This window comes from Hypomesus nipponensis, chromosome 22, assembly GCF_054491055.1.
Source record: "Hypomesus nipponensis isolate SF chromosome 22, ASM5449105v1, whole genome shotgun sequence".
Classification (NCBI taxonomy): Eukaryota; Metazoa; Chordata; class Actinopteri; order Osmeriformes; family Osmeridae; genus Hypomesus; species Hypomesus nipponensis.
The window spans coordinates 20451301-20477421 of record NC_140382.1 but is presented as its reverse complement, the minus strand read 5'-3'; the positions used below and the strand labels follow the sequence as shown (position 1 = coordinate 20477421).

The 26121-nt window shown below is 46.6% G+C and overlaps 4 protein-coding genes across 6 annotated transcripts; 2 read left to right on the top strand and 2 right to left on the bottom strand.

Annotated features, from left to right (window-relative positions):
- Positions 1-1259: 1259 nt before the first annotated feature.
- LOC146237131 (calcium uniporter regulatory subunit MCUb, mitochondrial-like) lies at positions 1260-16192 on the top strand. Its single transcript, XM_084687839.1, has 8 exons — positions 1260-1801; positions 13198-13267; positions 13427-13594; positions 13937-14041; positions 14548-14708; positions 14951-15154; positions 15528-15644; positions 16092-16192. The coding sequence occupies exons 1-8, from the start codon at positions 1694-1696 to the stop codon at positions 16179-16181; spliced, it is 1023 nt and encodes a 340-aa protein (XP_084543965.1). The 5' UTR covers positions 1260-1693; the 3' UTR covers positions 16182-16192.
- A 254-nt stretch (positions 16193-16446) lies between these two features.
- Positions 16447-21868, bottom strand: LOC146237130 (caspase-6-like). Of its 2 annotated transcripts, none has more exons than XM_084687840.1 (8): positions 21777-21868; positions 21328-21369; positions 20771-20813; positions 20367-20528; positions 19955-20031; positions 19309-19484; positions 18934-19084; positions 16447-18444 (listed from the first exon to the last, which is right to left on the bottom strand). In XM_084687840.1, exons 1-8 carry the CDS (start codon positions 21808-21810, stop codon positions 18206-18208), a joined length of 924 nt encoding a protein of 307 aa, XP_084543966.1. In that variant the 5' UTR covers positions 21811-21868; the 3' UTR covers positions 16447-18205. The 2 variants fall into 2 exon arrangements, with proteins under 2 accessions (XP_084543966.1, XP_084543967.1); XM_084687841.1 differs by having other exon boundaries at positions 21328-21451; positions 21777-21823.
- Positions 21869-22117: 249 nt separating this feature from the next.
- Positions 22118-24411, bottom strand: pla2g12a (phospholipase A2, group XIIA). The gene is made up of 4 exons (XM_084687844.1): positions 24018-24411; positions 23703-23779; positions 23370-23535; positions 22118-23047 (listed from the first exon to the last, which is right to left on the bottom strand). The coding sequence occupies exons 1-4, from the start codon at positions 24244-24246 to the stop codon at positions 22929-22931; spliced, it is 591 nt and encodes a 196-aa protein (XP_084543970.1). The 5' UTR covers positions 24247-24411; the 3' UTR covers positions 22118-22928.
- A 51-nt stretch (positions 24412-24462) lies between these two features.
- Positions 24463-26065, top strand: rabepk (Rab9 effector protein with kelch motifs). 2 transcript variants are annotated; one of them, XM_084687837.1, is made up of 2 exons: positions 24463-24607; positions 24946-26065. In XM_084687837.1, the coding sequence occupies exon 2, from the start codon at positions 24951-24953 to the stop codon at positions 25998-26000; it is 1050 nt and encodes a 349-aa protein (XP_084543963.1). In that variant the 5' UTR covers positions 24463-24607; positions 24946-24950; the 3' UTR covers positions 26001-26065. The 2 variants fall into 2 exon arrangements, with proteins under 2 accessions (XP_084543963.1, XP_084543964.1); XM_084687838.1 differs by lacking the exon at positions 24463-24607 and adding an exon at positions 24618-24761.
- The last annotated feature ends 56 nt before the right edge of the window (positions 26066-26121 follow it).

The following is a 26121-nucleotide window of genomic DNA, read 5'->3' as shown; positions in this document are numbered from 1 at the left end:
CACGTGTTTCTCTGCTATTCCCTGCAACAACTTGTCATCTGCTTCGTTAAGGAGAAATGTGAACATCCAGTTCTGAGGCAGATAGTTGATACATGCCCTCTCCTCCCTCCTGTGTAGCAGAGCCCCCAGACCCTGTCTGCCCGGTGTGTCCAGACCCTGATGAGGACTGTGGTCTGAGCTGGGTCCTGGTGCTGCTGTCCAGACCCTGATGAGGACTGTGGTCTGAGCTGGGTCCTGGTGCTGCTGTCCAGACTGTCCAACTATAGAACAAGAATGGAACTGAAATGGCATTAGAAGGCTTTCCATACTTTTGAGGCATAAGCAATTAGGAAATAGCACTTACTACCCATGAAGAAAAATGGTGTTACCTTAAAAAAGGTCAACCATGTCATGGTTGTTGTGGTGACCACACAGATGGAGAGATCACAGGAGAGACATGGAGAAAGACTGGTCAGTCTGGTCTCTCCTCCTCTTCCGGACCTCTTCCCTCCTCCACCGTGATACTGCTTTTAACAACAAACAATAAGAGAGAGAGTTCATGAGTCGTACGATGTAGTGATGAACACGTTACAGTAAAGCTCCAGTCATCGGTATCAACCTGGTGTTGTCTCGTCCTACTTTACTGATAGTATCTACACCTAATAACACAACAACAATCACCACATACAACATCCTGCTATGATGACAGGGAAGAGTTGCAGTACAAAATAAAGGATTTCTGTCGAGTTACAGTCAAAACATGGGACTTTTGGAAGATAAATGGTAGATTCTGCGCTTTTAAAAACCAGGTTTCGAAGATACAAATCTATATTCCGCGTTATCCAGTTTTACCCTTGCACATTTTTTTCCAAGTGCAAAAAAAGTGGACTTACGAATTTAAGTACGTGTGCAATAAGGTCCACTTTAGGAAAAAAATAATCCCCTCTCCGCTAGGCTGGCTACGGGCCTGCATGGTCCCCTCTCCGCTAGGCTGGCTACGGGCCTGCATGGTCCCCTCTCCGCTAGGCTGGCTACGGGACTGCATGGTCCCCTTCCGCTAGGCTGGCTACGGGCCTGCATGGTCCCACAGAGCATCTGCAGACATGCTGGACCGACAAGTCCGATCCTAGACGGCTCCACTTCGGATTTTACAGGGCTTGAAGGATCGCCTGCTAATGTTTTGGAGCCGGATACCACGAGGCACCTCCAGGGGTTTTATTGAGTCTATCCCTCGGTGTGTCGACGCTGTTTTAGCGGCACACCATGGACCAACAGCATGCATGTTTCATGATATAGGCATACATACAGAACGTACATTGCATACATTCACACGAACCGGAACGCATGTATCCGTTTATTTAATATGTGTTGTAGGGGATATGCAAAAGGCACGACACGTGAGGGAGGATATTTAACGCAAGTTTCCTTACGTTTGAGACGTTGAGACGTTACTTTTGTTCAAAACTCACCTCGCTAATGACAGCCACATTAGCGCAAAGATACCACTGGATGGCACCTGTGTCACTTGGAGGAAATACACAGAAACACTATTCTCTCTCTAGCGCGCTCTCTCTTTTTCCTGTCATCTCATACGCCCAGTTGAGACTGTAAACATTCCGTTGTTCGCCAGAGTACAGCGAGCCTGCACATTGCATCCGAAAGAAGCGGAACCTCACACTATGCCAAAACGTCTGGATTTATTTTGAAGGTGGATATGGCTTCGTTGCGAATGGTCGTCAAACCTGTCAGAGTTTTCGGATGTAACCTGCACTTCCACTCCGCACTCAAAACAACTCCTTCTCCGGTTACGTTACTTCAGAAGGTAGTTGTTGCCGTCAAACGTCACATTATTTCAACTTGAGCACGTGTGTGCATGCTATCAAAGTAGGTTGGTTTTCATACGCATATCATTATAGATACTTTGCGGACAACAATCTCATTGTTTCATTGAACAAAAATGAACTCAATTGTGGCGTGGTCTTGGGCTTTATATTTCCACGAGTGACATTTCTTGATGTTGTTTCCGGTTTCAACTCTTCAATCTTTTTTTAACACGTGTATTGAAAAATGTATCTTTATCTACCCAAGACCATAGCACACAGGCTGTTCTGGAGTATTAAATGAGCTGGAATTCAATTGTATGTGTATGACTATCGGATGCCTATAATGAACCATAATTAATTAAAGCTGGCTCAATCTCTTTACCTCATTCCTGCACCCTTGTTGCATTCCTGCAACAGGGATATTAAATATATATTGAATGACCCTGTCAATACCCACGACTACCGTGTTAAGACAGAGAAAACCAGAAGTTGGGATATTCACATATTTACATTTTCTTTGTAAATATGCACGTCTTTCAACTGATGCAAATCCACACCAGACAGAGAAATTGCTGTGAAACCCAGACTAGTGCAATTAGTATGTGCGAGTGTGTGTGTGGTTGCTGTTTTTGTGAAGATGTATAGCTGACATTACTGAAGTCCAGTTAGCCAGCCAGTGAAGGAATGTATGGCAATAATGAGAGAGAATAAGATGGGGGAGGAGGGGGAGGGAGAGTTTTATTTACAGTCCTGCTGCAGTGGTGCCACTAACCCATTACCCTGCACACACTGAAATACATGAACCTATCGGCAGTAGGCCCAGGGGTCAGTTCTTTCCAGACCATAATAATCACATGTACTTTTATCCGTGCTGTGTAACTTAACAGCATGACTAAGACACAACCTATTACCGTTCATAGCCACACCTCCACTGTTGATTGTCACCAACATATCAGTCAAGACACCTTTATTTTACAGTGAAGTTACACACAACATAATTGTCCCTCACATTGAAAGTGATTGAAAGTCATTTCAAGTGGCATTCCCCTCCAAAAATGCTTGGAAGCGAACTTCTGTCCCTTTCAAGACACTGACGCCTCGTAAACAACAAGGCTGAGCCCAGGCCAAGGCTGAGAGAGAGTGAGAGAGAGAGAGAGAGAGTGAGAGAGAGAGAGAGAGAGAGAGAGAGAGAGAGAGAGAGAGAGAGAGAGAGAGAGAGAGAGAGGGAGAGAGAGAGAGAGAGAGAGAGGGTGAAGGGGAAGTTACTCAAGGAATCACCCTGCCAGTAAACGTCATTTGGTTGTCATGGTGAGAGTGCTCCAGCTTCTGTGTTTATCTGCTGCCTGAGAGGCCGCTTGGTGAGTCACTCACTCATTTACCGGGGCTTATTATACTTCAGAGGTTCTGATTGGGGCCAGGGGCCAAGCACCAATGGGGAGCAGGCTCTGTACGACCTCTGTCATTGTCAAGGAGATTGTGCTCCAAGGTTTCAAGAACAGTCATGAAAAGCTTCCTCCATCCCTCCCTCCTTCCACCCCTCCTCTTTCTTAATCCTTCCTTCCCCCTTTCCTTCCTCCTCCCCCCCGGCAGAGCTGCACTAGGACAGAATGATGGACTGGAGTTATTGACTAGCCCCCTTATGAAGATGGAGATGAAAATATAATCAAAGCTTGAATAGAATGGCATTGGAACAGAACACAATTGGCTGGAATGCAATGGAATGGATAGAATATAAAAGAAAGACATTGAATGGATGGAAAAGAGTAGAAGTGCATTATTCTAAAACTGGTTGTTCCCATCCTTGATTGTGATTGGCTATATCTCATTCCATGCCGTTGTAAAATCCAGCATAACCTCACAGGTTGTCCTCATAACATTCTTTAACATTCCATATTACTGCGCATCGAATATTTCAAATTAAACTATTTTGTTTCTAATTGTTTTTATTGATGAAACCATATCAAATATTTGTAGTAACAGTTTTAGAAAAGCAATAAGCCCCGCACGTCCGTGGTTTACGCTGATTTTAGAACAGGTATTGGGCTCCGCTAACAACTCCCCTTACCTGTTCTAAAATCAGTGTAAACCACGGCCTCTTGGGGCTTATTGCTTAATTAAATGTCCAGTGGTCACTGAGCCGCCCGCCCGCCTCTCCCCCCTCCCTCCCCTTCCCCCCAGCGCCGGCTCCTCTCACTGAGGCTGAACACGGGGCTCTGTCAGACACACCGCACACGCCTGTCAGGGTTATTTCAGTCTGAGACAACGTCGTCGTCACAGGCGTTATGGTACCGAGGGAGAGAGATGAAGACAGTGAGGGAGAAGGAGAGGGAAGAGGTCAGGAGAGGGCAGGGAGAAAGAGATGGCGACACAGAGAGAGGGAAGGAAACGGAAAGAGAGGAAGGAGAGAGAGAGGAAGGAGAGAGAGAGAGGAAAGAGAGAGAGAGGAAGGATAGAGAGAGGAAAGAGAGAGAGAGAGAGGAAAGACAGAGAGAGAGAATAAGTGGAGAGAGCTTGAGGAGGCGACCATGGGGGACTGAGTGCTTGTTGGGGTTTGGACTCAGTGACTTGTAAAACATGAGCTTTGTGTTTTGCTCCCAGGCTGAGAATGACCTCTGACGTCCAGAGCTGCAAACTGGAGACGGCTACTTCTGTCAAGAATAGACAGCTACTCTGTGTGTGTGCTGCACAAGTCTTAAGAGGATACAATCCTTGCCAGAGAGGAAGGATGGATAGAGTATACTGCTTTCTATCTGGTCCCCCCCTCCCATCTCCACAATTGAGCGATGGATGGAAATGATCTTCTTCCATCTCTCTATTTCTCTATTTCCCTCTTAGACTCAGGGGCATAGAAAATTGAACTTTAACCATTCCTGGACATTCCATAGGCTGAAATCTGAACAGTTATCAGACGGTCATCGGAGCCCTGGAGGGGTTGGAAAGGATAAGAAGTTGGACTTTTGACACGATGGCACATCTAATGCAACAAGCCTTTTGACTGCTGCGCTAAATTACTTTTAGACAAGATTCTCTCGGAGAACAGGAGTAGTTCTCTCAGAAATGACATCCCTGACCGAGACAGGGATAGGGAGGGAGGGGGAGAGACGAAGAGGGGAGGGAGGGAGAGAGAGAGAGAGATGGCAGAAAACCAAACAAATCTGTCTTTCTATCGATGTAGGGGATCAGGTGACACACACAGAGGCTCCACAGCTCTGAAGCTGCTGAGATATCCAGCTTCCTCTGGCTGGCGTCCACTCACCTACCCAGCAGAGCGTGACTGACACTCCACACCACTATGACTCTGTGTGTGTGTGTGTGTGTGCATGACAGAGTGAGTGTGTGTGTGTGTGTTGTATCAGCATGTGCTCTGTTTGTGCATGTGTTTGTGCAAATTGATGTGTGTGCATGAGAGACTGAGTGCGTGTCTGTGTGTGTGTGTGTGTGTGTGTGTGTGTGTGTGTGTGTGTGTGTGTGTGTGAGCATGCTAGCTAGAATGTGCCCGGGACCCTGAGGGTCTCTGAGTGGGCTGATACAGAGCAGGCCTCTCTAGATAACTGGAGCACTGTCACAGCCTATTATTACAGCCACAATCCCCTTTCTGTCTTTCTGTCTCCGTTAGCTGTGGTCTGCGCTGGGGAGATCCTTTCTGTAAACAAAAGACTCAATTCCTTCCCTGAACACATTAGTGGAGATGGTTTGGGTGGAGGCCTGTTGGTCTTTATGTTGTCTGGTGTCGTAATGTTATCATTTGATACTCTGTTTTGCAGAGGGACAGGGGGGAGTTTATTTCATTGACTATTCATCATCAACAGCCACTGAACCCACAGCCAAACACCTTGTTTTGGTGAGCTAAACTCTCAACTTTCAGGTCCCCCTCTCCTTCCCTCCATCGTACTGAGCCGTGAATGATGGATGATAAGATGACTTGCGAATGCTCTGTTCCTCTTCGCTCGGTGAAATCTTCTCATTAAAGCAAACCTGGACTCCCCGATGAGAATATGTATCTTCACTTTAGCGAGGCTACCGTTCTAGGAGTTGGTTTGAATCGCAATATGTTATTCTATTTCTACAAGCAACATGAACCCCCTGCCATTTAACAAAGTTAAATTGGGATACTGGCTGTATAGTTTGCGATATTTCTCTCCAGGTCCCTATGAAGTAGGCTATACAGGTTTATACCACACCCGTTGCTGTAAAAGTGCCATAAACTTGGAACAGTAACGTCAGCGATAATACGACAAAGGCTGACTTGAGAAACTCGGGAGTACAACGCTGCCACAACGCAGTTCAACAGCTGCAGTTTAATACCGTCATTCCTCCAGATCAACCAGGGTTCAGAACAGGTACTCGTTCTAGAGGGTTGTTCTCTCAGCCTGTTAACACATACTACAGTTTAGAAGAGGTCTGATTCCCCATTTGTTTTAAGAGTAAATGAGACCTAAACATGGTATTTAAACTCTGATACGGTGCAGCATAGCAGAGGGCGTGTGTAATACCTTCTCTTAAATGATGCAACAACAAAAAAAAGCGAAACATTTTGGTGAAATAAAAGTAGTTTTTCAACCTTTCGAAACCTTTTTCACACAGTGAAAGGAGAGGGAGAGGTGAAAACAGGGTAGATCCCTTATGACGTGTTTGATGTCCTTCTCCCATCAACCCAAGAGCGCAGATTCTCCAACATATTACAGAATAGACAAATAGTTATCTCCAAATAGATGTAGCCTAATTGCTGTGTGTAGGGTGTAATGGTCTGTCTTTCGTCCTGTTAGTCTGCACCTGCATTATACAGCTGACTCACTTCTGTGTGTGTGAGAGAGAGAGGGGGAAGAGAATAAAAGGGAGAACAGAGAGAGAGATGGAAACAACTCCCCCTCCAGGAATGTAGCCCCCGACAGTCTCCGTTAGGGTTTGTGTGAGTGACTGTTGATGCATTAGTCAGGACAGGTGGATGGAAGCCACCAGGGCTTGTTCTGATCTTTAAATAGAGCATCGCTCTGGGCCTGGGGGAGCTGACCTCAGCCCTGCTCTCAGTCCTGGTCCTAGTCCTAACCCTAGCTCTAACCCTAGCTCTAACCCAGGACAAGGGTGCAAGACATACAATTATCCTTACAACAAACTCTCTGTCGCACACACACACTCCCTCACACACACACTTCCTCACACACACACTCCCTCACACACACACTCCCTCACACACACACTCCCTCACACACACACTCCCTCACACACACACTTCCTCACACACTCCCTCACACACACACTTCCTCACACACTCCCTCACACACACACTTCCTCACACACACACTCCCTCACACACACACTCCCTCAGACACACACTCCCTCACACACACATTTCCTCACACACTCCCTCACACACACACTTCCTCACACACTCCCTCACACACACACTTCCTCACACACTCCCTCACACACACACTCCCTCACACACACACACTCCCTCACAGCTGTGTTGGGCTGTGAGCTGTTGAGGACACAGACACAACCACAAGGCTCTCAAATATAGACTTAGACATCTGACACAGGGTGATTCGAACCTGGGACCTCTTGATCAGCAGTGGGCTGCTTGTGTGTGACGTCCTGGGTTGCTGGGTAGACACGACATTGACATCTGTTTAGCAGACGCTCTCATCCAGAGACACACAGAGCAAGGAACGCTCTGGATTTAGTAGCTGCATCTCAAAGTAACCACATCTCAACTACCAGGCACACACAAAATAAGAATGTCATGTCTAATATGCCTTTGAGACCTTCCATTCCCCTAAATAAAATAAAAATGTTCCCCTGAAAAATGGTGTTTCGAGTGAACGTGTCAAGGCATTTGAGTGTACATTTCTTTCATGGTATGGTAGTGCTGACATGGTGTTTACACGTGGTGCACTAGAGTCTGCTCTGTATGCAACATATGCCCAGATATGAACGCCTTACTCTGAATAAGCAAAACAGTGTCCAAGCCCAGGGAAAGCCCCCCCTCTCCAGCAGGCAGAACGAGCAGCTATCAGGACAGTACACTGGTTCCACCTGCTCCACTATCCTCCACACATCTCTCCTTTCTTGATCCTCCTGCCACGCTCGTATCTGTCTTTCATACACACACTCTCTATAGCTGTCTCAAGGCTCGACATTGTGGTAAACAGTGTTGGGCAGGGCTCCACATTAAGGCTTGTCCGTTTGTCCGGGACAAGCAGGGTTTGTAGGGCAAGTGGAAGATACATTTTCTTGCCCCACTGGACAACTTGCCGTGTTTCTTTGCGTTACGAGCCACTCGATACGTCTATTTTACAGATTATATTTTACCAAATTATGCATTAGCAAAAAAACACAAAAAAGTTGCTTTGTCCCAAGATCTCTACAGACCGTGCAGCTAATTTAATGCTCAACACTTGATTGGGGGTTTATAACTTGAAAGAGGAATTATTTACTGTGTCGTCTCAGTTACACTATCAGGGCTTGGAAATACAGTGACTTGCTAAAATAGGCAAATGGCTGGTAGCACATTACATTTCATAATAATTTCAGTAAATCAAACAGCGCTGCAAGACCCAGTGAAATGTTATATAGTAGGCTATATACAGCAAACAAACTAAAGTTACAGCTAACTTCAACACAAAAAAATAAAACAATAATTATAAATCTTTACCCGGACAAGTGTCTTTTGGACACTTGAACAAATGAAACGTTAATGTACAAGTCCAAAGTACAAGTGCTATAAGCCCTGTGTCTCTTATGTATATCTCTCTCTCTCTCTCTCTCTCTCTCTCTCTCTCTCTCTCTCTCTCTATCTCTCTCTCTCTCTCTCTCTCTCTATCTCTCTCTCTCTCTCTATCTCTCTCTTTCGACTGTGTGCACAGAGTGAAGGGAAAGACAAATGCCCCAATGCAAATCACCTCTATGGTAAAGTGGAGCTTTGTCTCAATCACACACACACTCATGCACACACACACTCATGCACACACACACTCATGCACACACACACTCATGCACACACACACTCATGCACACACACACCTACTTATACACCTACACACTCACAGTTGACAGTAATTTCATTATTCAGCCTGCATTTTATCACTGATATGAATGCCATTGCCCTCTAAGACAGAAAGCCTGCAGTATGTGTGTGTGTGTATTTGCATATCTTGCATCCATGTGTGTGTGTGTGTTCAGCATGTGGAGGAGTAGTAAGTTGGAGAATGAGAGAGATGAAAGAAGAAGGGAGTAGGTGGGGGAGGGAGGAGGGGGGTGAAGGAGGAAGGGGTGAGGGAGGAGGGAGGGACCATTGCTCTTTAGTGACAGGACCCATAACCACCCTGCTGTGGTTTGATGGCTGACCACAGGGGAAATGAGTTTCTCTGTCAGGGTCATGATAGAGCCACATCTACTGTGGCTGGAGGGGGGGGTGAAGGGAGGGGGGGTGAAGCTGTGGTAAAGTCTGATCCTCACTGACGTGTTCCTGAAGTCGGCACTGTGAAAGAGGACGGCTGTTCGAGCAAATGAAGAGATCTGCTGAGCTGATCAGGAAGGAGGGTGTTAGCCAACTTACTCTCTCTCGCTCTCTCTCTCTCTCTCTGTAATGCTCTCTCTCCCCCCTCTCTCTCTCTCTCCCCCCCCCCCTCTCTTTTCCCCCATCTGGTTTTCAGCAAATCAGCTTGAGCTTGTGTGTGTGTGTGTGTGTGTCAGTGGCTCTTGATGAGTTACTGCTCTGGTCAGTGCACATGGCATTGAAGCTGCTTGGAGACACCCCCGGTGTTGGATGCACACACACACACAGTCCTGAAGTGCCTTCAGTGGAGAGACTAACTGTCTGGATCTGACACCAAGCTCTGATCCAAGCTCTTTCCACATTAACAGTACAAACACACACACACACAACCACTCACATTGACACAAGCACGCACACAGACACACACACCGCCCGATTAAATGTCTTTACTCAGTAGAAGTACTAGGGGAAGGGTGCATTTGCTAATGACAGTGAAAACCAAGATGGCGGTATTCCCCCTTACACTCAATAACCCAGAGTACATAATGTGATGGAGAGGAGGTGATCTCTCTCACACACACACACACACACGCAAAACATACACACACACACACACACAAACGTGTTGACACACTCTCACCCACTCTCTCTCTCTCTCTCTCTCTCTCTCTCTCTCTCTCACACACACACACACACCCTGGCATTGCTCACTAAATGCTTTCTGCAGTGTAATCAGGCTGCAGGCGGTGCACAGGAGCCTGTCCTTCCCCCAGACGACCACTAGGGGCAGCTGTGTCAGGAGCCTGTCCTTCCCCCAGACGACCACTAGGGGCAGCTGTATCAGGACCCTGTCCTTCCCCCAGACGACCACTAGGGGCAGCTGTGTCAGGAGCCTGTCCTTCCCCCAGACGACCACTAGGGGCGGCTGTGTCAACAAGTCTCCAGGAACGAGGGTGGGCTACTTGGGTGGTTTGTTTGTGTTTGTGTGCTGGATGATAAGCAGACGACTCAAACTTCAAGCTCAGGTTTCACAGCAGGTCTGCTGTTTCCTAACCTGGCGGTCTAACCTAGTGGTCAAACCTAGTGGTCTAACCCTAGTGGTCTAACCTGGCGGTCTAACCCGGTGGTCTAACCTAGTGGTCTAACCCTAGTGGTCTAACCTGGCGGTCTAACCCGGTGGTCTAACCTAGTGGTCTAACCTAGTGGTCTAACCCTAGTGGTCTAACCTGGCGGTCTAACCCGGTGGTCTAACCTAGTGGTCTAACCCTAGTGGTCTAACCTGGCGGTCTAACCCGGTGGTCTAACCTAGTGGTCTAACCCTAGTGGTCTAACCTAGTGGTCTAACCTAGACCCAATATGATGCCGAATCCTTATTTATGAATCTTGATTTCTGAATCATTTTTTTTATTTTCTAATGTTAATTTCCAATGTTGTTTCATTGTGGCTGCAGGGGGCAAGGACACAAAGTACATTACAATAACCATACCTTTATGGCACTTTTGCTGCATAAGTAATACAAAAAAAATAACTAATCTCAGTCACTTGAGGAAAAAAAACATTCAAGATAAAAGAGGAACAAAGAAAGCAATAGTCTTGATAAACTGGCTCAGTCCAGTCTCTACCATGCCTCAACCGTACATCAGCTAATGTACTCTAACCAATAGGAGTGGCCATGCCCCAGCAACCTTTCATTAATCTAATATTGATTGGACAAGCTCCTGGACGGAGGTCACAGGGACATATGTGATTGGTTGTCGGGTCTGATGTCACAGGAAGAAAGACATTCAGTCAATAGTCATCTAAGACTCTATTTTACTGATTAGAAGGGCTGAAAGCATCTGTCAAAATTGAATTCAGTTGCTGTGTGGGTGTTTGTGTGTGTGTTATTTCTGGGGTAATTTAATTGGGGAAAAGGGATTGATGACTTGTGTCAAACATCATTCTGAGCTGAAACGAACTGTCTCTACAGACTCTAGCGTGCTGTAATGAACATATCTATCACCGTGTTTTCTTTGTGTGTGTGTGTGTGTGTGTGAGTGTGTGTGAGAGAGAGAGAGAGAGAGAGAGAGAGAGAGAGAGAGAGAGAGAGCTGCACCGTGGGCCAAATCACGACTAGCTGCAACGTGGAAACGCAAATTAAAGAGCCCTTCCCTCTTTCCCAGAGTCAAGTTGTATTGTATGTGTGCTTGATTGACCTGAGTGTAGCTCTGTGCACAGGGACGCAAGGTAGGCCTATATTGCTCCTGAAAGAGGATACGACTAGAAGTAGGGGCTGGGTGGCTGACATGAAATTTTCGGTGTGGGGGTTTGACAAAAAAAAGTTTGAGATGCGCTTACTGAAGGAGATAGGGTAACACAGGATGAGGGCTTTCAAATCGGATTCGCCAAAACTGACCTTTTCTACTTGATGTTGTCACCGCAAAGTGTAGCATTTCTATTTCCTGTTATACAGAATTGAGGGATGGGTCGTTCGTTCTTGTCGTGTTTCTCTCCAAACACAACGTTCTCAGTCAGCCAAATCACCTGCTAGCCCAACCCCGCCAGAGTAAATACATTTTGAATAGCATCAGGTCGCTGGCAAATTTGCTGTTCGGGCAATGTTTGCTTCTCTCCAATATTTGCCCACAGTTTAACCTGTCCTGTGTGTGTGTGTGAGTGTGTGTGTGTCCTAGTTTATAGCCTTATGAAGGAATATTCTGTAAACTGAGATTCGAGATCATTATAAATGTAAATATTGCACGTCTTTAATCATTCGCCATTACAAAGAGAATGAAGCAAACAAACTCAAATTAATTTGTTGTGTAACAGTTTGGTAAATCATTTGCATATCAAATCGCATTTTTTGTACATCCAGGTGAATTTTTTTTTTTTACTTAAGAATATTTCAAGCATATTCACATTTCAAGTATATGGTTATATATAAGTATATATGCCATATACTTAAAGTGTACTAAGTATACTTGAAGTTATTCCACTTTAGCACGTAAAAGTGCACTTAATATACTTTAAATTGTGCTTTAGTACAATTTAATTACAACTTAAATATATTAAGTACAAAATAAGTTGTTCCAAAATAGCACACTTCAAATTAACTAATCATTCAATAACTTGAAGTATACTGATGATTAATCACTTTTCAAGTATGCTAAGATTTAGTATACTTTGCATATTTTTCCAATCCAAGGATTTCCAATCCTTTCCAATGCGTGGAAAACGTTACAACACTTTCCGGGAAGGCAGGATAGGCAAGTTTTGTGAACCTAGCAATTGCAAATTTCCCCATTGTGGGACTAATAAAGGATTATCTTATCTAAATGTTTTGCTTAAGTTTGAAAGGATTCAAACCTAAATATCCCACCCCCTCCCTTAAGAGCCACTCCTCCAGAATACGTTGGAACGCCTCAAGTAGAGTACCAGTTGATAAGATAACCATGTCATTTACATCTATTCATTTAGCAGACGCTTTTATCCAAAGCGACTTCCAAGAGAGAGGTCTACAAAGTGCATAGGTCACTGATAATAACAACAAGATAGCCCCAAAGCATTGCGGGTAGCCAAAACAAGAAGCACACATTGTGAACAACCAAAAAATAAGTGCCAAAGGGAAGAACCATAAGAGCATGTAGTTAAGCAAGTTACAATTAAACAACATGAATCGCTAACCTGTAGAAAAGCAAGCAACAGTGAAAAAAAAAAAGATTAACTAAAATAAAATATTTCACAGCGAATACAACAGTTTAAATCAGTTACCATTAACCAACAAGAGCAACAAGTCTCTAAGCAAGAGTCATTGTGATCCTTGAGGAAACGAGCTCTAAACTATCTCTGTGTCTCTTCCTCTCTCCCCCTCTTTACCTGACTATCTCTTTCTCTCTTTTCATCTCTGTCTCTTTGAAGTCTCTGCCAAGGCAGCCACAATGGAGACGGCAGCAGTATTTCTTCTGTAGTACATCGGCGCCCTCTAGTGGTAAGAACAGAGCATAACATTACAGATAACGCCATGACCTGGTTTCATGAAATAACAACCAGACAGAAACAAGCTAAACAATCTACTGGTTGTTGTAATTGTTCACAGCCACACATGCTTACTGTGTGTGTGTGTGTGTGTGTGTGTGTGTCCCTCCAGATGTGTGTGTCCAGTACAGACACGGCCGGGCGGTGCTTGAGGTGACGCTGCCCTCCAGACAGGAGCGATGTCAGTTCTTCCTGCGGCCCGTCGTCATGACGGCGGGAGAGCTGCTGTCTGAGCTGCAGAGGGAGGATCCCGGGGTCACAGCCAGACTGCTCACCAAGGGTACACACACACACACACACACACACACACTCACACACACAGACACACAGACACACACACAGACACACACACACTCACACACACACACACTCCCTCACACACACAGACACACTCACTCACACACTCACACACACACACACTCACACACACAGGCACAGACACAGACACAGACACACAGACACACACACACAGACACACTCCCTCACACACACAGACACTCACACACAGACACACTCACACACACAGACACACACACACACACACACACACAGACACACACACACACTCACACACACACACACACACACACACACACACACACTCACCATGTGTCCCCTCCAGATGGAGAGAAGGTGTCCTCCAGCACTCTGATGGAAACCCTGCTGAGACAAGACTTCCAGCTGCTCATCAACGGGGCTGTCCACCTGGTCCACCCTCCTCCCCCAGGTACACACCCTCCACCTGGTCCACCCTCCTCCCCCAGGTACACACCCTCCACCTGGTCCACCCTCCTCCCCCAGGTACACACCCTCCACCTGGTCCACCCTCCTCCCCCAGGTACACACCCTCCACCTGGTCCACCCTCCTCCCCCAGGTACACACCCTCCACCTGGTCCACCCTCCTCCCCCAGGTACACACCCTCCACCTGGTCCACCCTCCTCCCCCAGGTACACACCCTCCACCTGGTCCACCCTCCTCCCCCAGGTACACACCCTCCACCTGGTCCACCCTCCTCCCCCAGGTACACACCCTCCACCTGGTCCACCCCCCTCCCCCAGGTACACACCCTCCACCTGGTCCACCCCCCTCCCCCAGGTACACACCCTCCACCTGGTTCACCCTCCTCCCCCAGGTACACACCCTCCACCTGGTCCACCCTCCTCCCCCAGGTACACACACTATCACCATCACCATCATCATCATAACCTCCACCCCCCTCGCCCTCCTCCAGAGGCTGTGTCCAGTGAGCATGTCCTGGGCAGCGATGACATGAAGCACCTGGTCCACAGGCTCCACTCAGCCCTGCACCTGTCAGAGCACCAGCAGCTGCAGGAGAGAACCCTGCTGGAGAGACTAGACCTGCTCCAGCAGACACTCTCCCCCCTAGAGGAGGTATGGGAGCTGTCCATCTCTCCCTCTTACTGTCTCTCACCCTCTCTCTCTCTACATCACCCATTTTCTCTCTCTCCCTTTCTCTCCCTCTTACTGTCTCTCTCCTTCTCTCTCTACATCACTCATTTTCTCTCTCTCCCTCTCTCTCCCTCTTACTGTCTCTCTCCTTCTCTTTCTACATCACTCATTATCTCTCCCTCTCTCTCCGTGTCTCCTGACCCTCGTCTGGCCCCCCTCCCCAGATGAAGGTCCAGATCGCGGGCAGGGCCGAGTCCCAGGCCTCGCGGGCCCTGTGGGGGGGGCTGGCCCTGCTGTCGGTGCAGGGCGGGGCCCTGGCCTGGCTCACCTGGTGGGTGTACTCCTGGGACGTGATGGAGCCTGTCACCTACTTCCTCACCTACGCCACCAGCATGGCTGTGTTCTCCTACTTTGTCCTCACCAAGCAGGTAACCCTGGACAACATGTAACCCTGGACAACACATAACACGCTGTACCGTGGAAAAAGTATTGGGCACAACTTAAAACATTGAAAAGAATGTAAAGCATAATAGGTTTTAGGAATAATAAAATGAAAAGACTGAAGAAAGATTTACCACTCCCATAATTCTGCAGAGATACAGAAGGCTAAAAAGTCCAAAAGACAATATTCATGTAGAAAATAGGGTCTAAGACTTCTGCACAGTTCTGAATATAGTAAACATATACCCTTCACACACACAAAATCATCATAGAGGTTTGCTTCCTCAGTTTTGTGATAAAGCACCAACAGCAACAACAACCACTAACAGAAAGCTGTCGGTCCTGCTTGTCCCTCTGTAGGACTATGTGTATCCTGATGCCAAAGACAGGAAGTTCCTGCATTACTTCTACAGAGGAGCCAAGAGGCATGGCTTCGATGTGGACCGCTACAACCAGCTGACAGAGCAGCTCGTTCAGGTAGGAACTGCCCTCCATCTTTAGTGTGGGCACAGAGGCTTGTTCAGGTAGGAACTGCCCTCCATCTTTAGTGTGGGCACAGAGGCTCGTTCAGGTAGGAACTGCCCTCCATCTTTAGTAGCGGCACAGAGGCTCGTTCAGGTAGGAACTGCCCTCCATCTTTAGTGTGGGCACAGAGGCTTGTTCAGGTAGGAACTTCCCTCCATCTTTAGTGTGGGCACAGAGGCTCGTTCAGGTAGGAACTGCCCTCCATCTTTAGTGTGGGCACAGAGGCTCGTTCAGGTAGGAACTGCCCTCCATCTTTAGTAGGGGCAGAGGCTCGTTCAGGTAGGAACTGCCCTCCATCTTTAGTAGGGGCAGAGGCTAGATTTCAAGTTACCTTGTGCAATGCTGTGTATGTTTGTGCCTGTGTGTTATACATGTGTGTGTGTGTGTGTGTTCGTTCAGGTGAAAGACGACTTGAGACGTCTAAGAAATCCAACCCTACTGCAGCTACCAGTGGAACAGCTCCAGCCCAAACACACACACACAATATAAACCCTAACACACACACACACACAGAAGACATAAACCCTAACACACACAGAATATGAGACTGAAGCTCATTTATTTCTCTTTATTTTGATAATGGTGCCATTTATTACTGGTCCTGCAAATCATTTTGTGTTTTGTTTACAAATGAAGGAAACTAAAGTATTAAAATAAAAATGTGACTGCGTTTCCTGTGTGCCGTCTGTTCTGTAGCCCAGTGTTTGTGTGGATTGTTCTGGATCAATGTTTAAAAAACAAAACAAAAACAGAATTCCATAAATCCTTTTTTTTTTATTGCACTTCAATCCAGAAGTTTCTTTAAATGATGGAGAACCCCAAACCACCTCATCCATTCCACAAAACAAACACGACTGGAAAAGGACCAGGAAAACACCGCTCCCTCTGTCAGGTCTATAAAAGTGTATAAAACTGATCACCCCTAAAGAAACTAGTGTTCCACTCTGATCATCTGTGACTCAGCACTGGTCAACAAATATCCCTCTTTCGGTCCCCTCACAAAAATAAAATGCAAAGTGTCCAGCACCTTCTAAGTTACTTAACTGTTGCTCGTGTGCTGACATCTTTAGTGTTGTGTCCTATGATTTAAACATTTCAATAAAAACAGATGACCTGATTTGGTTGTTGTCTGTCACGTTATAATGGTAAAGTAACCTGAGTTTGTCAGTTCATGTTAAACAAACGCACCTGTATGTCTGTCACTCCTTACAGCTTGTAACTAAACAGGTTTCACAGTACTTAATACAGAACTCGCTGGCAACAAGAGTTCTCACGCTACAAACCATAAGGACGAAGGAATTGGTCGTCGAAAGACAATTAAGACGCTTTGTCGATTTATTTCAACGATGGCACTAGGGGTTCTGCTCTGGGGACTGGAACTGTGTGTTTTGGGCTTCCTGAGTCTTGTGTTGGACTATGTGACAGGTCCCTCAGACAGCCTCCTACTCTTCGTACCAGAGTTGTTCTGCAGTGCTAGGCTGGGGTAGGAAACAGGCTCACACAGCGAACATTGGAACAGTAGACGGTTAGCTGCATCACATCAAAATACAAACACAGCGACATGAAGTCCTTTTTCTGACATCCCAGAGGGTCCAGGGAATGTTTGTGTGTGGAGAGGGGAGAGGGGAGGGGGGAGGGGGGAGGTGACATTTCATCTGTCATTAGAAGAAAGGTCTGCTCTTTCAGGTCAGGTCAGGTCAGGTCAACTGTCATCAGGGATACCATTCATCTGAAACAGCTGTTGCAGGGAGACTGTCTTTTCTCTCTAGCAGGTGAAAGCGACACATTTTGATGGCTGCTCTGAGGAAATCTAGAGGAAAAACTGGTTGAACGAGGAAGTAGTCTTAACGGGTAAAAACACGTGCAACTCTGCATGCGGTATGTGACAGGACTATTTAAGACGTAATCATTTTATGCTTAAGGCTTTTCACCGCACTTAGCCCAAGGCTAAGAGCATTCTTCCAACCTTCCAAGCCCCAGGTTAACAAAGCGTTCACACTGGCACAATCCTGGCATATTCCCAAGTGGACTAACCCTGACTTTAGCCTAGGGATTTCCTGCTTTGGCGCAGGGTTAGCCCCAAGTTTGCGGGGTTATCTGCTGTAAATCGACTAAACAGGGGGCTAAACGGTACCAGACATGGGACTAACCCAGGGTGAACTCTGGGCCTAGAGCTAAGGATAGTCCTGGACTGAGAATAAACAGTTATTCGTTTTTGTCTTTCATTCCAATGTGATGACATAACTATAGTCTCCCCAAGCAGAAACAATTGATAGGTGATTGGTTGTGATTGTTAAGTATTCAACAGAAATAAAAATTTAGAAACAAGCTTGAAAAAAACATTAAAACCCTACACTATTTGGTCATGGAAATCTGTTTAACCCACAGAAGGTCCCTAAGAATTATTAGTCCCTCACAAACTAGAGCATGGGTGAAGACAGCTGTAGGAGAAGGAAGAGAGGGAGGGAGGACAGGATAAAGGGAGGGATGGAGGGAGCACCGGAGGGCAGCAGCTACTGTTTCTTGGCTCGGAGGTAGAGCTTCTTGGTGAGCATGGAGGCAAAACAGGGCACCTGCTTCTTCCCGATGGCGTTGCGGTCGTTGCTGTTGCCCACGCTGCGCTGTGACACCTTCCTGTTGACCAGCGTCAGCAGCTCTGTGAACTCCAGCGAGTCCCCGAACCTCCGCAGCACCTCACACAGGTCCTGGATGTACCAGGAGCCGTTGATGGTCTCTCTGTGGGAGTAGTAGCCTGGGGCGGGGGGGAGGAGAGGGAGGGAGGGAGGGAGGGAGGGAGGGAGGGAGGGAGGGAGGGAGGGAGGGAGGGAGGGAGGGAGGGAGGGAGGGAGGGAGGGAGGGAGGGAGGGAGGGAGGGAGGGAGGGAGGGAGGGAGGGAGGGAGGGAGGGAGGGAGGGAGGGAGGGAGGGAGGGAGGGAGGGAGGGAGGGAGGGAGGGAGAAGGCAAGAGAGAAACAGAGGGAGAGAAAAAAGAAAGTAAAAATACAACTCAAAATGTTGAAATAACCACAAGGCAATGATGCGAGGTGTCTTTTATCTGTAAACCTGTCAAGCAACGTTTGGCAGCCCTCCCTCCCCCTCCCCCTCCCCCTCCTCTCCCCCCTGTCCCCCTCCCTCCCCCTCCCCCTCCTCTCCCCCCCTGCCCCCCTCATCTCCCCCTGCCCCCTCCCTCCTTCCTTCCTCCCCCTCCTCTCCCATCCCTCTCCCCCCTGCCCCCCTCCTACCTTCCGCTACAGAGTAGCACATGATGAAGTCAGCTCCGGCGGGCAGGGTGTGGACCACGCCCGCATCCACCACCACCTCGTTAGTCTTCACCTCGCTGTCCACCACGTCCATGGGCGTCACCGGGTCGTCATGCTGGTCGCCGCGGCACGCCTGGCAACCGGGAGGGTTGGAGGGAGGAGGGGTAGGTATAGCTTAGTGGTTGGAGCATCTGGCAGGAGGCCAAGAGGTGACACGTTTGAATCCCCCCCACCCCCATGCAGCCCTGGATAAAAGCATCTGCTATAGGAATGTATTTGAGTTATTAGTTTTTGTTTTTTTCGTTGAGAGCATGCGTACAACATCTGTGTGTGTGTGTGTGTGCTCCTCTTCCTCACCTGCAGGATGAAGATCTTGGGTTTGCCTACGAGGCTCTTGCACTTGTTCCCCTTGAACAGTGAGATCACATCCTGGATGTAGATCTTACCGTCGTAGGCGTACACGTGGTCGTTCTCCCCGTGGCTCAGGAACACACACACGAAGCAGTCTGCGTCCACGTGGCTGGCCTTCGACGCTGGACACACACAAACACAACATTCACCCTTTCATTCACCCTTTCATTCACCCATCGCTGTCTTTCATCCAGAGGCCCCTCTCCATGCCCTTCCTGTCACACTTCACATCCCAATAAAGTGGAAAATGCCCCAAATATAACTATATATACACACATCTATACATCTAAATATATGTGTGTGTCTATATCTTTAATCAATACATCTATATATATATATATATATATAATGAATATTCATCATTTCATACATTAAGCAATCTTTTATCCAAAGTTTGGTTAGCATCCTTGTGGCTAAGCAACCCTTTCTTAGCAATCAGGCACGGTGAACACAAACTGATCCAGGCATTGCCGAGGGATCTAACGTAGCTGTGAAGGGGTGTTGTAAATCCATGGATATTAGTGTTTACTAAATGAATAAAATATGTGTGTGAAAAACAGGATTTGTTCGGTCAACATCTTTCTCAGCTCACCTTCACTGATGGTGTTGAGGACCTCCTCCAGTTTGAGGTTGTCGTAAGCCTGCACATCAAAGCCTAGATCCTTGAATCTACAACAGAGGAAAACACACGTCTCAGTATCTCTACTGCTGAAGTCAGACTGTCTGTGTGAAGTGTGTTTGGAATCCCAATTGAAGGTAACAAGCCAGCACACGACTTGTTGCTCCTAACAAGCTCTTAAAATGAATCTGTGTTCCCCGCCAGCTACGTGCTGACTGCAGGGTTAGAATGGAGGAAGGAGGGGGTTGTTAAAGAGGGGTTCAAGTTAAAGAACCCCTGGTAGGAATATGTTGCCCAGGGTGGAGAGGGGGGGTCAGTGCTCACGGTGTCACCCCCGCCGGCCTGTGTCCAGAGCGTCCAGAGCGTTCCGGTGGAGCCTCCCTACCTCTTCTCCAGGTTGTAGCGGTCGGCGTTGGTGCCATGCCGGTCGTTCATGCCCAGCTTCCAGAAGAAGCGCTCCTGGTTGAAGATGAGAGCCATGCCACGCTGCTTGTGCTCCATGCTGTACTCCTCGGCCGGGTCCAGGGAGAAGGAACCACCGTGGGGCCTGCAGAGGAACGCAGAACCCATCAACACACGTAGAACTGTAGAGGAGGCCTTAGCGTACTAGAACATGCCAGGTAATGACAGAGACTAAACAAGGCAATTAGCCCGTAATAAGCAAAAACTAGAAAGTCCATTGTGAAGTGGGTGTTAAGAGATCAGTTTTCATGAGTTTATCCATAGTTTTTCTGATACAAGAGAATCTGACAATGTCCATCGAGAGTGAAGATGTTAAAGTGAACTTACACCCTGAAAAATCCATCTGGCTCTGTGATGCTCGCAGTGGGACCTGCAACAGAGAAATTAACCTCAAAACAGAACGAGACAACTCAACAATAACGCCAATCCTAGAGACCTGTGATTCTACAGCCTCTTCAGGACTTTCCAAGTTTTTTTTGTGCAGTCCCTGCTTCCTGTTTGTTATGTCGCAAAAACACAACAAAGTGGATTCTGTTTCAGCCTCCATCGTGTGGTTTGGTTTCATGGGTGGCATCAACACACAACTCCAACTGCTGACACAAAACCTGTTCTTGATAACCAGACATGGAGCTGGGGGGTTCACTTGTCCCATTGAGGCACAGGTTGAACGGTGAACAGCTGTATGTGCTTACAGTTCCATGATATCTTGAGGTGTGGCCTTTCACCTGTGTTCTGTTCTTACAATTTGTGTCAATCTTTAGACTACACAGACTTTGAGTTTATTAGTTTCTGGTTTCGATATGCGTTCTTATCAGACTTTCAGTTTTATTTTGACATTTAACATTTTTATTATTGATGTTTTATTGTTATAAGAGTATTCTCACCTGTGCTGATGGTTATGGGTTGACTGTCCTTCTCAACGGTCTCTGTGAATGCAAAAAGTAATAAATAAAAATTGCATAACACATGCAGGCGATGTTCGATACGAGGACCTGCCAGGGTGAACACCTGTAGACAAGTAGGGGCAGTTGGGTTAAAAAAGGTCAACCAAACAACTGCCAGTTGAACCGAAAAGACCAGGCAAAATGCACCTGACAAAGTTAAAACTCGAAGACTTGCAAAACTGGTTTGCAAATCCCTCACATGTCTTAAGACTTGGGAAATTGGTGTGTACATGCCTCAAAATAACTTTTAAGTGAATGCTTTATACATTTGTTTCGATCATGTCAAAACATATCTTCCTGAATTACGACCACATCTGTATGTATACTAGAACAACGACAACTGAAACAAATATGTACGTTTATATACAGAATACAGTTTATTGTCTTACCTGGCACAGCTTCAGTCTTCACAGCGCTAGACATGATATATGTTCACCCTTCTTTCGATGTATACAACGTTCGACTAAGTTCGTGTCAAAGCTGACAGATGAAGTCATGTCCCGCCCTGCAAACGGATAGGTTTAGTTTTACAGTAGCGCGTCACCATTGGCCGATAACCAATCAATCAGTTCATTCTGTATACGTAACGACTTCCGTATATTGCCACATTGTGCGGTTGCACGAAGCGACAGCGCTCAGGTAATCGTGTAAATGGACTGTGACCATGTATTTCATTACAAACCATCGTTGCCATTAAATCGTTTTTTACTCTCCATAAACAAAATATTCAAATGGTGCATATATTTTTTTAATAGACTTTAGTAAAGTGCATGACAATAGCCATATACATTTTACTTCCCAAACTTCATGTATTGACTTTTTCATGAAGACTACATTTTCTTAGACAGTTATTTCTGTAATTCAACCAAAAAGTTACTTAGACATTTTTTGAATCGCTGTCTCCACCACCTAAGACCATTCTGTTCACCAGGCAAAATATACAATAGCCTATATTTAAGTGTGTGTATATATATACAGTGTATATATAATATATAAATATTAGATATAAAATGTATATGTTCACAGGTATTCAGTACAAAACAAAATCATTTCCTGAAAGAGTATGGAAAAAGAACGCAACATTAATTACTAAAAACCCCTTCCTGACTCCATACACACCCCGACAGCCCAGTTTCAACACAGAGGACCATATCCCTGAGATTAAATATACTGATTGCACTTCAAGGTAACTTCGAGTCTTCAACTTCAACTTCGAGGTAATGTTTCACGTCCTGGCATGATGTATGTGTAGGATCACCAACCTATCAAACACATTCTGTTGCCATCATTATTATAATAAAAAGTTGAGCGTCTTTAAACAACATGTAGAGAGAATCAGATACGTATATTAGACTATCTTTTATTCTTGTTTGTTATCCTCTTCTTCATGGCTTAGTCTCTTGCAGTCTCTTGTCTTCTTCTATGGTTAGGGTCGGGTCTGGCACCGCTTCTTCTTATTTTACTTCATGTATCAGAGCTTCTATACATGAAGAAGAATCAGAGCTTCTCATGCTACTGTGTCCCAGTTCCTTCTTGGAGTATCAGAGCTCCTTCTTCTTCTCGTACTTGCACATGCAGGAGCCTCTCTGGCTGTCCAGGTAGGGCTTGCAGCCCATGTGCATCACAGCGTCGAACAGCAGCTTCACCGCTGACTCACAGGCTGCAGGGAGAGGGACAACCATGTGAGCAGGGAGCTTTTCGGATAAAACATCAGATTCAGATTCAAATCAGATTCAGATTCAAATCTGATTCTGTGCATCTGCTTGTGTGTGAAGGTACGAAAGAAAAACGGACACTTGTTGAAACTTGCACTAACGGCGCAAAAACACTCTTATCTTTAGACTTTGATTTAAATCAAACTGCTACAGATTTGCCTAAGCTTTCCCATCAAATGGAGCACTGAACAATAAACACATTTTTCTGAATGACATTCATCCAAAAGGGTTCCTAGTGTGTAGTGTGCATGGTCACACCAGGACTACCTTGGACACTGTGGGACAACCCCAGTGTTTTTTGTACATGTCTGCAAATGGTCTCCAGGCATTCCTGGAACTGGTCGTCACAGTCGTGTTTCTCACGGCCACAGGTGTCATAGCAACGGTCGTGTTGGTTACAGCACTTGGTCATGGATGGGATGCCTATGTCAAACTGAGGGCCAGAAAGAGATGGTCGATGGATTAGTACATCCCTTAAAACAACACGCCTGCCCGATGATCGTGCATGTATAACAGGAGAGATTCATCGGAGCTTTTGAACCATGAATCAGATGAACCATTTTGATAACACTGCAAGGAAACGATTGGACTGTGTGGTACCTGGAATCCAAACAGAGGAGACCCACATCCATTGGGTGGGGGAGGTTTGTACCCTGGTCGCGGGGAGGGCAAGTAACCTGGGGGGGAAAGAGCAAAGGTAGATATGGACGTAAGGCTGTAGTTATCTTGTTGAAGTGAGATAACCGACAATGCAGAGTTGCTAAATGGCAGTAAATGTTTTACTTTAATCTAAGACTCGTTAGTTTTTAAGTGAATTATACTTTATTTAAAATGTCTTAAAAAAAACCTTCCAGAAGTCATGGCAAGACCTCGCATGTGTGTATAACCGCCAGAGAGACAAATAATCAATCTCACCATCACTGCATTTGTAACGACAGAGACCGTCATCCCCTCCGAACAAGTCTAAAGCTACGTTTAAGTATGTGTCAATCTTGTGGATCCCATTTCGAATGGTTTTTAGAGTCATTCGCCAGTCCGGCGTTTCGGGCTCACGCTCTTCGGAACATGAAGTTACACGCGCCACAAATACTGAAGAGTACAGAACTCCGACTAGCAACAGGGAGATACCGTCGCGGTAGCGCATAATTTGACTGACTCAAAACTGGGCTAGAAGTATTGTTGCACGTTAATTAGGGCTACTCCAGTGCACCTATGCAGGATACCATTCTAAACAGATTCAAATATGTTATTCTGGTAAAAATCCAATGAATTCACATAACGTACAGTAAAGCGACGCAATGACAACAACGTCGCACTCATGAAAGTGTCATTTTCCGGGTTGAGGGGTAGTCACGTGACGTCTGATGGCCAATCAGCGAGCAATATTCAGTGTCTGCAGTAAATACACGTGTTTATTCGGGAGGTAATCTGTGTACGAAGTTCAAGTCAAACATTAACAAACACGAAGTTCATCGCTTGCTTGCTGAAAGCTTCGCTAGTAACGGGTATGTTGGCTTCTGTAAAGGCTAGCTCTACCTAACCAACATGACACGTTGCTTTGGTTACCTGCTTTCTACAACAATTGTACTTCCGTGTTGCCATAGCCGCCAATCATGTTAAAATAACTGAGTGTGGATGAGGGGAAAATAGCGACTTCTGGTGAGCTTATTTTAGGCAACACTGCAGCTAGTCTCAGACACGTGGCCGTGACTTTGGGACTGAGTCATACTTGGATGCACAACTAATTTGCTAGCCAAATTGTTAGCTACTGACTATATTGACTAATAACATAATTGTTGTCTGCAAACTAACTACATCAGCTGCCTTCCGTTCCATTCGACAGAAACGATGGACATTCTCCCCGTACTTGAACACGAAGAGAGACCACAAGAAGGACTGTGGTATTCTCTAATCCCAAGGGGCGGCGGTCCTGGTGTCTCTGTGGGGCACACCTGCATGTTCGTCCCGTCTGAAGGTCAAGGAAAAGGGTCCGTACTTATAGTGGGAGGAGCCAATCCAAATGGCAGTTTTTCTGAATCTCACGTCCTAAATCTAGACAGTTATGAGTGGCATCTCCCAGACTGGAAAGGGTTGTCAGCGCGGTACGAACATTGCAGCTTCGTAATTGATAGCTGTCCACAAAGCTTGTGGGTGTTTGCCGGGGCAGAGCAGAACGGCAACCGCAACTGCATCCAGAACCTCCAACTCCGCGACGGAGCGGCGGCGTGGAAGTGTGTGGAGGCAAAAGGTTTATCCCCTTCTCCCAGGACGTACCACACAACCACAGCCTGCATAGGGGACATATTGTATGTTTTCTCCGGCGGGGAGACGGGAGCTACACCGGTATCAGATGCCAAGCTTCACGTTTTCGACACCGTGTCCTCAACCTGGTCTCAGCCAGACACGCAAGGCAGCTGTCCCTCTCCCAGACATGGGCACGTAGTGGTAGCTGTGGGTTCCAAACTGTACGTCCACGGAGGTATGGCAGGAGAGAAGTTATACAGTGACATGTATTCCCTGGACACCGTTAGCATGACGTGGGAAAAGATCCCGGCAAAGGGAGACCCGCCTCCAGGCCTGGCTGCCCACTCCGCTGTAACCCTGCAGAGAAGCATCTATGTTTTCGGAGGAATGACCTCAGAGGGGGAAAGTAATGCCATGCACCGGTTCGACTGCGAGCAGGGCCAATGGATCCTCATGAGATTCGAGAGCAACCTTCCCCCCAGCAGGCTGGATCACTCCATGTGTGTGGTACCCTGGAGGGTGAAGGCTGAAGGAAGCGGAGATGCTGACCAGGTTCAGGGTGAAGCGGACACCGTCCAGCTGGCCTTTGTGTTTGCTGGGATGGACACCCAGGGGGTCATACACAGTGACTGTGTTGGAACACTGCTCAGCTGAGCACAACAGCATTACAAATTGTATGATTTGCCTAAATATTGAAAGGTTCTACCCCCCAAAATAATAAACCTTTTAACAAAAAAGAGACATGTTTTTAACAATCCATTTTAGTTGTTTAAAC

Coding starts and splice junctions, on each gene's coding strand:
- pla2g12a (XM_084687844.1), bottom strand. CDS start 24,246: ATGCGCTACCGCGACGGTATCTCCCTGTTGCTAGTCGGAGTTCTGTAC. Junction 23,780..24,017: donor TCGTTACAAATGCAGTGATG/GTGAGATTGATT, acceptor TTTCCCCCCCAG/GTTACTTGCCCTCCCCGCGA. Junction 23,536..23,702: donor CTCCTCTGTTTGGATTCCAG/GTACCACACAGT, acceptor TCTGGCCCTCAG/TTTGACATAGGCATCCCATC.
- rabepk (XM_084687837.1), top strand. CDS start 24,951: ATGGACATTCTCCCCGTACTTGAACACGAAGAGAGACCACAAGAAGGA.
- LOC146237131 (XM_084687839.1), top strand. CDS start 1,694: ATGGCTTCGTTGCGAATGGTCGTCAAACCTGTCAGAGTTTTCGGATGT. Junction 13,268..13,426: donor TACATCGGCGCCCTCTAGTG/GTAAGAACAGAG, acceptor GTGTCCCTCCAG/ATGTGTGTGTCCAGTACAGA. Junction 15,645..16,091: donor TGACAGAGCAGCTCGTTCAG/GTAGGAACTGCC, acceptor GTGTTCGTTCAG/GTGAAAGACGACTTGAGACG.
- LOC146237130 (XM_084687840.1), bottom strand. CDS start 21,810: ATGTCTAGCGCTGTGAAGACTGAAGCTGTGCCAG. Junction 21,370..21,776: donor GAAGACTGAAGCTGTGCCAG/GTAAGACAATAA, acceptor TTGCATTCACAG/AGACCGTTGAGAAGGACAGT. Junction 20,529..20,770: donor CCAGATGGATTTTTCAGGGT/GTAAGTTCACTT, acceptor GTTCCTCTGCAG/GCCCCACGGTGGTTCCTTCT.